This window comes from Nematolebias whitei, chromosome 3, assembly GCF_014905685.2.
Source record: "Nematolebias whitei isolate Nwh7 chromosome 3, NemWhi1, whole genome shotgun sequence".
NCBI classification, from domain to species: Eukaryota; Metazoa; Chordata; class Actinopteri; order Cyprinodontiformes; family Rivulidae; genus Nematolebias; species Nematolebias whitei.
The window spans coordinates 5,214,333-5,223,987 of NC_056500.1; the positions used below are offsets into that span (position 1 = coordinate 5,214,333).

Below are 9,655 nucleotides of genomic sequence, written 5' to 3' on the forward strand. Positions count from 1 at the left end.
GGTACTACACTCAAAAATTAAAACATTTCTTCTTAAATTAATTACTAATTATTGTCAAATTTCAAACAATATTATCATTTATCACAATAATTTCTGAAACAATTAATTGCCAGCAAAATTGGTTATCGTGACAGGCCTAGCTGCAAAGTCCAGTCAGCGCCTGCATAAAGCTCGTCAGCCAAAGGAAATGCTAAATTGACTTTGTACCACTGAACAACAGTCCAGTCCTTTGTGTCCTTAGCCCAGTTAGGACACTTCTCATGTCTCTGGTTCAAGAGGCTCGATACAAGGAATTGGGCGGTTGGAGTCCACGTCCTGGATCCGTCTGTGTGTGGTGGCTCTTGAAAAACCAATTTATTAGTTCTTAATATCCTAATTTAATATACTGGGCTTCCAGAAGACCTGAGCACGTCCACAGGCTGAAGGTCTCCAGCCAACACATCGATGCAGTAATCCATAAGAAAAGCAGCTCCACCAAGTGTCGAGTACTCATCCTGCACAGTAAATGGATACTTTCAGTGGGCCGAGATTTCTGTTAAAAAAATGTTTATTTTATCACTATCCTTTAATAATCTTAATTTTACTAGAACAAATGTGGGGTTTTCAACAGCTGTTCACTATAAAGATCAAATTTACCTGAAATAATTGCTTTAAACCCATCACCGTGTGGAATTAAAACAAAACTTTCCATCCATGTTCTAATTTATTGAGGCGTGCCTGCATTTCACAAAGTGAAAAACTGGTGCAGACAAGCGAAGGAGCGGCAGATGAACTGGGTTTCTCGTTTTGATTTGTTGAAACAGGATTTCTCTGCATCTTATGAGTCTTTATAAGTTATTTTGCACTAAATGTCAAAGACACAATCAAGTGTTCGTGAACTTTAGCCAACACGGTGGAAATCCAGGGTTTCAGTTGATCCACTATGAATATTTTTGCATGAAAAAGGGCACAGATACTTCTGAATAATTTTCCTTTCAGTGTTGTTCTTCAGTTGTGGTCTCGAATAAAAGTCCAAAGTGGCACTTTATCCTCGGATACGGGGTCAGTGTAGACGCTGATCTTCAAACGGGCATCGCTGCTGTAAAGGCATGATGGTTGTGATCAAACAACCGGAGACCACGGTAGACTGTAGCCTTTAGACGAAACCAGAACACAAGTCTGAGAGCGGAACGGACGTTTGGAGGTCTTATGATGCATCTCAGTGCTTTAGTGGCTTTATCATGTATTTTTTTTGTGGTTTTTTTTTTGGACTTGATGGAATTAAAGAAATCCAGTATTTATTTTGTAATACTGCCAAGGGCAATTACCTCCTTAATTAGCCAATATTTTCATTAAGGTTCTCACTTCTTGTTCTTCGTACTGTAGTAACGTTGTAACTCTGCTCCATGGGCGTGTAACTTCAGAGAGAAAGCACATTTCACTCTTTTTAGAGATAAACGTGAGGATTAGCGTATAGCAGCGTAGACCTGGCCTAGTTGTGACCGTGTACATTTATACACATTACTATACGAGCATCCTTTAGGACCGCATAAAACGAAGGTGTGTAATCTCCATCACCTGAAGCACATCCACTACAGAAACCAACATTTGTGTGCAAATACTGAACAGGTACGACCATTTTTAAATATTACATGTATTGAAATAAAAGCACTGTATGGTTGACTAGTTTGTATGTTTTGAACAGCTGAACTAAAAGAAACAGAAAAAACTCAACCACTAAATACTGTTTTTTAAGTGTTATTTTTTTAATAAGATGCATTTGTACAAAAAGCCATAGGCCTACATGTTTTTGATAATAAACCGTTTTAATTTATAATGTCAATAAAAGAACACTGGATGTGAAAGCGCTGTCCTTGTTTTTGTGCTGGGAGCTCAGTTACTGTGGGATGATGATGACGATGATGGTGCGGGAGCTTAAAAGTGTTCGGGGTGAAGCTCCAGCTCCTTTTTTATCCGATTCTCCACCAGCAGACTCAGGCTGGAGTCGCTCATCGGAAGACTGTAACTCACAAACACTTGTTTCTTCGTCCTCTTTGCTGCCAAATAAACAAAAACAAAGTTGTTGTCTTTTACTATTCAGCTACTTCTGCAAACTTTGTTCTGCTTTAGCTGCTCATCAAAACATTCAGCTGATTCACCGGATGGGTGCTCTGATTTTTGGTTTGTGTAACTTTTGTATTTAAAAAAAAAAAAAAAAAGAATATTTTACTCATAGAAATACTCTTAAATTTCTTCAAATCTGTTTGAGCACAGTGGCGCCATTTTTCTTATGCTACTTTTAGCTCCTAGATACCCTTTAGCTACTTTTAGCTAGGTACAAACCGGATTCCAAAAACGTTGGGACACTAAACAAATTGTGAATAAAAACTGAATGCAATGATGTGGAGATGGCAAATGTCAATATTTTATTCGTAATGTAACATAGACGACAGATCAAAAGTTTAATCTGAGTAAATGTAACATTTTAAAGGAAAAAAATGTTGATTCAAAATTTCACAGTGTCAACAAATCCCAAAAAAGTTGGGACAAGTAGCAATAAGTGGCTGGAAAAAGAAAATTAAGCATATAATGAACAGCTGGAAGACCAATTAACACTAATTAGGTCAACTGACAACATGATTGGGTATAAAAAGAGCTTCTCAGAGTGTCAGTGTCTCTCAGAAGCCAAGATGGTAAGAGGATCACCAATTCCACCATTGTTGCACAGAAAGACAGTGCAGCAATACAAGAATGGTGTTACCCAGCGTAAAATAGCAAAGACTTTTAAGTTATCATCATCAACCGTGCATAACATCATCAAAAGATTCAGAGAATCTGGAACAATCGCTGTGCGTAAGGGTCAAGGCCGTAAAACTCTACTGGATGCTCGTGATCTCCGGGCCCTTAAACGTCACTGCACCTCAAACAGGAATGCCACTGTCAAGGAAATAACAGAATGGGATCAGGAATACTTCCAGAAAGAATTGTCAGTGAACACAATCCACCGTGCCATCCGCCGTTGCCAGCTGAAACTCTACAGTGCAAAGAGGAAGCTATTTCTAAGCAAGCTCCACAAGCTCAGATGTTTGCACTGGGCCAGGGGTCATTTAAAATGGAGTGTGGCAAAATGGAAGACTGTTCTGTGATCAGATGAGTCATGATTTGAAGTTCTTTATGGAGCACTGGGACGCCATGTCATCCGGACCAGAGAGGACAAGGATAGCCCAAGTTGTTATCAAAGCTCCATTCAGAAGCCTGCATCACTGATGGTATGGGGTTGCATGAGCGCTTGTGGCACGGGCAGCTTGCATGTCTGGAAAGGCACCATTAATGCAGAGAACTATGTTCAGGTTCTAGAACAACATATGCTCCCATCTAGACGTCACCTCTTTCAGGGAAGACCCTGCATTTTTCAACAAGATAATGCCAGACCACATTCTGCAGCAATCACAACATCATGGCTACGTAGGAGAAGGATCCGGGTACTGAAATGGCCAGCCTGCAGTCCAGATCTTTCACCTATAGAGAACATTTGGCGCATCATAAAGAGGAAGGTGTGACAAAGAAGGCCCAAGACGATTGAACAGTTAGAGGCCTGTATTAGACATGAGTGGGAGGGCATTCCTATTTCTAAACTTGAGAAACTGGTCTCCTCTGTCCCCAGACGTCTGTTGAGTGTTGGAAGAAGAAGGGGGGATGCCACACAGTGGTAAAAATGGACTTGTCCTAACTTTTTGGGGATTTGTTGACGCCATGAAATTTGGAAACAACAGATTTTTCCCTTAAAATGATTCATTCTCTCAGTTTAAACTTTTAATCTGTGATGTGTGTTCTATTCTGAATAAAATATTAGATGTTGGCACCTCCACATCGTTGCATTCAGTTTTTATTCACAATTTGTTTAGTGTCCCAACTTTTTTGGAATCCGGTTTGCATTTGATACTTCGGGTTTTAGCTTCAGTTCAGTTTCTGCTTCTTCAGCGTTCTCGCCGAGTTTTCACAACAAAACAACTTTTTTTTTTAATTTTTATTCTGACTACCATTCATCCACTTTACCACCGTTTCCTTTTTGGGTCACAGGGGAGATGATGTCTGTCTACAGCGGTTAATGTGGGCTACAACTCCGTCATTTTTCACAGATATTTCATTTAAGTTTGATGTGGTAGTAGCTGAGAGTCATCCGAGGACGGCGGTAGCTTGGCGGTCAGCGCCGGGGTCTTGTACTCCTGAGGTTGTGGGTTCAAGCCCAGGTTGCATCAGGAGGAGCATCCACCGTAAACAATTGCCAAATGTTTATTTATAAAATTAATTAAATTATACCTTTTCTAAGTAAAGTGGGTTTTGGGCTCTCCCTGTGGGTTTTGAAGCAGTGGTGTGCACGAGTTTGCTCCACAGCATGTCCGTCAAGTAGGAAGAATCAGAAATCAAGAAATTATTGATGTATAAAGTCCCAACAGACACAAAACTGGTTTGTATCCAAACACTGGTATTTTTAAGCTAATGCTCCATTTATGAGCATTTAAATGTTCCCGTTTAGAGTAAAACTTTAAAACCTGCAGAAACTTTAGGGCTGGATGAACTTTGGACTGACAACACCTGCACACGGTGAGTTATCTTCTTCTTATCCTCACATTTTTTAAAAACTTAGCTTGTCAGCTAACAGATTTTAATTTACTATGAAATAAAATAGAGTTGCTGGAAACGGGTGCGAAGCGTTGGTCTCTCAGAACATGTTTACTGTTGTTCATTAAAGACTGAGCCATTAAATGTTTATTTCTCTAAAACACAGCACGGTTCTGGTGGATCCAATTTAAATGGTGCAAGTTTGTAAATGGAGATGGAGTAACATCACTTTTATTTTAGTGAAACTAAATCCAGGAAACGGGCTCATCAGTCAGATTTAAACTCAAAGCATCATATTGAATTTGATCATTCCTTCAAGTGCTGATGCTAAAACATCAACAACAGCTCTGTTATCCTCACACAATCTGCTCATGTGCATCATTTTATAATTAAAAATACTGAGATGGAGGCGGTTCTTACCCAATCTCTGTGCCAATGAGTTTGCAGCGGTGTCGGATGGATCCCCCATCAATAAAGAAGATAATGGCACAGAGTCCTGGAGACAAAAACAAGTTGAAAGAAGCTTTTAGTCTAGTTTAATTCAAACAGTACGCCATTTACTCACGTATCTGCTGTTCATGGAGACCGCCAGGTTGGACAGAACCGGAGCCGAACCGACCCACAGGAAGAACCCGTCGCTGAGCTTCATCACGTGGAAGTGGACGACCTGCTCCATGACCTTCTCGGAGAAATTGTGCACGTTAACGCCTCCGAAGTCCGTCCCGTTCTGCGTTTCGTTCATATTTATTTTGTTTTCATCCACGTTCCTTGGAAAGACTCAAATCTCGCGATAGTTTGAACGATAGCGGTTACTTCCGGTTTAGCGAAAACTGGCAGACCAAAGCAATCGATCCATAGCAGATGTAATTTGAGCAAGGACAAATTAGTCCGTCTCGTTCTGCCTTTTGTTCTTTATTATTTGTCTGTTTTGATTTTATCTACGTTCTAAGGAGAACATTTAAATGTTGCGATAGTTATAAACGATAGCAGACATTACCGGCCTGATGACGAAGGTCAGACTAAAGCAATCGATTTATAATAGATGTAATCTGAAGAAAAACTGAATAACTTGGACTCTGTACAGAATTAAAATAATTATTGTACTAGTATCTGTTAAATTAGGAAAAATTACAACTAAATTAAAAACTATTTCAATTAAAATTCTAATAATAATAATAATAATTACCTTGTATTTGTTAAACAAAAACTAAGATAAAATGCAAAGAAATATATATTTTTTCATGTATCCTTTATTTATGCAGGTAGTCTCATTGAGCCACGAGAACTCATTTTCAAGAGAGACCTGTTTGGGGAGCAGATGGTGGGGGTTAAGGGCCTTGATCAGGGCCCAGGGTGGGGCGAATGAGGGTGGAGGGAGGTGTGGGTGTTTCACCTTTTCCACCCACATTTTGATGTTGACGGTACCGGGAGTTGAACCTGAGACTTTCCCATCACAAGCCCATCTTCTAACCTCTGCAGCACCACTAAGATCACCCTTAATATTGCAAATGTTTCCTAAACTTCAAGAAATGTTGCAGTTTGAAAAAGTTTGCTCCTACAGTTCAGATAGGCTACATTGTTATGCAGTTGTGACCTGTGGGTCCACACTCAATAAAACAAATCACTGTCCACTTTTCAAACAACATGAAAGCTTGAGTCACATGTTCGACTGGCAGGAGTTTGTACGTAAAGAAAAATGGTCGACAAGTTAAACGACCGTCCGGTTTACAGCCACTTTTGCTGTTTACGTCATTAAAACACTTGTGGTTGCTGGCACACATTTTGCTTACAATTTCTAAATAACAAGTTTGTGAGAAATTTTTGCATATTTTGTTCCTTTATTTATTTATTTTTGGTTTGGTTTCATGTCTTTGCAGTGATTACATTACAGAACCTATTTTAGTAGCAGGAACTCTCCGTGGTTTCCTGTACGACAGGCGCTCTCATGGTTGAGGAGGACTTTTGTCCCACTCTTCTTTCCAGCATCAGTTCACTGAGGTTTTCTGCTCAGCTCTCTGAAGGTCCCACCCCAGCATTTCAGTCAGGTGGAGGTTCTAGACTCTGACTGGATCATTGCAGCACCTTGATTCATTTCACTTCAGCTCAGCTTAAACTTGCCTTTTTTAAATCTGGCATTTAAACTCAAGAACACTCGGGATGTTAGTGACTCAGTTCCACAAACAAGACAAATGCCAGAACTTGTGCTGCTTCATTCTTCCAGAAAGTCTTCAACTAGTCTGTTGAACTCCTCAGCGTACCTCAGGTGAAGGTTGTGTTTTCCCTCTGGCATCAAATGCAACCTAGACTTGAGAATGAGAAGTTGATTTTAGCTTTTCTGCCATGACGGAACAAATATACTAAAAGGAGACTGTTTGGTGTGCTCCCACCGTGACGCTTGAATGTGTTTGTGGAGATACTGAGGGTGGACGCTGGGAACCATGGGGTCTTTCTCTCCGTGGATGATCAGGGTTGGACACTTGATCAGTGGCAGAAGCTCCATACAGATACTTCCTACAAAAAAACGTAACAGAAAATGTACAAAAAAATGAGTCAAAATCAGTTTAAACTGAAGTCTGTGACGAGTTTGCAGCTACAAGAAGCTCCCACCTTCTGGTCTGTGAAGAAACTGAGCAATGCCATCCACCCAGCTCTCCCACAGTTTAGCAAAAGCCTGTGCTCCGTACATCTCCTCCATGGGCTGCCTCATCCTCGCGCTCCACTTGGAGACGTCACGAACCACTGACGAAAATGCCCCACAAAGCACAGTTAAAAAAAACTGTATTAAGAACACAAAGTCTGTTTAAATGGACAATAAAATAACGGAGTACTGTTGTAGAGCTTGAGGTCGGCCTCAGAAACGAAGGCGTTGGACCCCCAGACAACCATTTTGTTGATCCGATCAGGGTTCCTGGCTGCTGCGATCAGAGCTGTGATCCCTCCGTCGCTCCAACCCAACAGAGAGAACCGGCTGAAGCCCAGAGCCTGAAGAAGAAACGCCAGCTCCTGTAATCTGGAAACTAACTCCTTTTCTTCTGGATTAATAAAAAAAAAAGAGCCCCAGAGAGGCTTCAACACACCGTCATCAGGTCCACAGCATCCTTCGCATCCCTCTCAAAGAAGTGCGGGGGGAAGTCTCGATCCGGAGGACGGGATCGCCCGTAACCTCGGGGGTCCCATCCGACCACCGTGAAGAGTTCCTTATTCAGAGACTTCAGCTGAGGACCAAAATCTGTCCTCGTGCTTCCTGCGGTGGAAAATAAACTGCTTCAAAAGAGGATTTCATCCTGAGGTAAACAAAGAAAAACGGTGTTGACCCAAACCCAGACCCGGTGCGTTTACCGAGGGCACCGGGGAGCAGCAGAACAGCGTGCTTCCCTCCACCGGTCTGCTCGTAGAACACGTCAGCTCCGTTAACGCGCTGCCTGCCGGAGGAAACCGAGGAGCTGCGGGGAGACGAGAACAAAATTAAGATGTGAGAAAACACTGCGTCTGAAAGCTGCAACCCAGATCAGAACTTTACTGACTTTCTAAAGATCTTTCAGTTTGTCTTTGCACTTTAGCTTCATTTTAAAAGGCACTTTAAATCTGCGTACTTTACAGTTTTCAGTGGAAGGTTTTAGTTTGTTTGCTAAGCTGCTGAACTTTGACCTTTGTGTCATTCAGGTATGAAAAATGTCCCAAACGAAAAGTTGGGTTGACACAAAACAAATGGTCAAAGAACGGACTTTTAAATAGGATTTTTAGCAGAATGTCACAATGATACGGTTTGTTTTCACTTCTTCAGCTGAATCTACGAAAAATAACAGATAAGTTTTAAAGCTGAATTTGAAATTGCTCATTTTATAAAAACACTGGACACGTGGAGGCCTGAAAAAGTTTCAGCTACCCCAAAATAACAACAATCTAATAAACAGTCTGTAAAATGTGCTTATAAAAATGACTTGGAACCAGAGAGACTTAGCAGTCAAAACCAAATAATTTTGAAAAAATACTTTGAAATATTTTAGAAAGATAAATTTGTAATTTGGTATGTAAAAAAAAAAAAAAAAAACTCCCACATTAAAACAAAATATATTCTGTCAACAAGAGAAACAAAACAACGAAATAATTCAGCGAACTGGTAAAACGCTCGAGTTAATCAAAAATAATGAAATAAAAGTATTTAATTCATAAAACTCAAAATTCTTGCAGCAGAAGAAAGTGATTTGGCGCCATCTAGTGGTTTGAAACGAAAAATAAAATAAAAACAAGACGTACAACAAAACGAAACAAAATGCGTTTTCTGCCAGTCTTTATGTTTAATGTAAAGCCTCGTGCACATCACCGACACGCTCATTTCACACCGATCACGCGCAAACTGTTACCTGCACTGCCGTGCTGCGTTCAAAGACCCAAGAAAGTCACTTCTGCGCGGAAACAAACGAGTCCGGAGTACAAACAAGGCGGCCATGATTGTTGGTTGTGCAACAACAGCAACAACAACAACAACAACAATAACCTTCTGCTGTAAATATTAGTAAAAGTTCACCCAGACTTCAGCAGCAGTTTGTTAAAGGAGGTCAGCCTGCAGGAATCACAAGAACACCCCCCCCCTGGGGGGGGGGGGGGGGGGGGATTAAAGAGAAAATACAATTATTCAGTTTCACCAAATCCATGTGAGCATTAATAGAATTTTCAGATTTACCTGACAAGTTTAATTTATCTAGTTTGAAATTAAACACATCATTTATCACAAAAGTTAATCTAAATTCCCACAAAACACTAAAACACGATATATATATATATATATATATATATATATATACATATATAAAAAAATGTATTCAAAACAGCCAGCTATGCAAAATAATTGTTTAAAACTTGAACCAAAAACAGCAAAATATTTCATGTTACAGTACAGCTGTGTTTTGAGCTGTCATTAAATAAACTAATTGGCGAAACATCGAATAATCACAATTTGTTGGATTCTTTTAAAATCAAACATTTTAAACAACGTTTGCCTCTTTAAACTTTATTTGAGCTAATTTCCTGCCCTTTCTGCTCTTGTTTTTCT

General features: G+C 40.2%; 2 protein-coding genes across 2 annotated transcripts; both read right to left on the minus strand.

Moving 5' to 3' along the window:
• Positions 1-1,786: 1,786 nt before the first annotated feature.
• psmg4 (proteasome (prosome, macropain) assembly chaperone 4) lies at positions 1,787-5,394 on the minus strand. Its single transcript, XM_037674459.1, has 3 exons — positions 5,168-5,394; positions 5,023-5,098; positions 1,787-2,036 (listed from the first exon to the last, which is right to left on the minus strand). Exons 1-3 carry the CDS (start codon positions 5,342-5,344, stop codon positions 1,915-1,917), a joined length of 375 nt encoding a protein of 124 aa, XP_037530387.1. The 5' UTR covers positions 5,345-5,394; the 3' UTR covers positions 1,787-1,914.
• A 1,034-nt stretch (positions 5,395-6,428) lies between these two features.
• On the minus strand, positions 6,429-9,163 carry bphl (biphenyl hydrolase like). Its single transcript, XM_037674460.1, has 7 exons — positions 8,967-9,163; positions 7,942-8,045; positions 7,680-7,846; positions 7,431-7,584; positions 7,210-7,341; positions 6,990-7,113; positions 6,429-6,902 (listed from the first exon to the last, which is right to left on the minus strand). Exons 1-7 carry the CDS (start codon positions 9,050-9,052, stop codon positions 6,812-6,814), a joined length of 858 nt encoding a protein of 285 aa, XP_037530388.1. The 5' UTR covers positions 9,053-9,163; the 3' UTR covers positions 6,429-6,811.
• Positions 9,164-9,655: the final 492 nt, after the last annotated feature.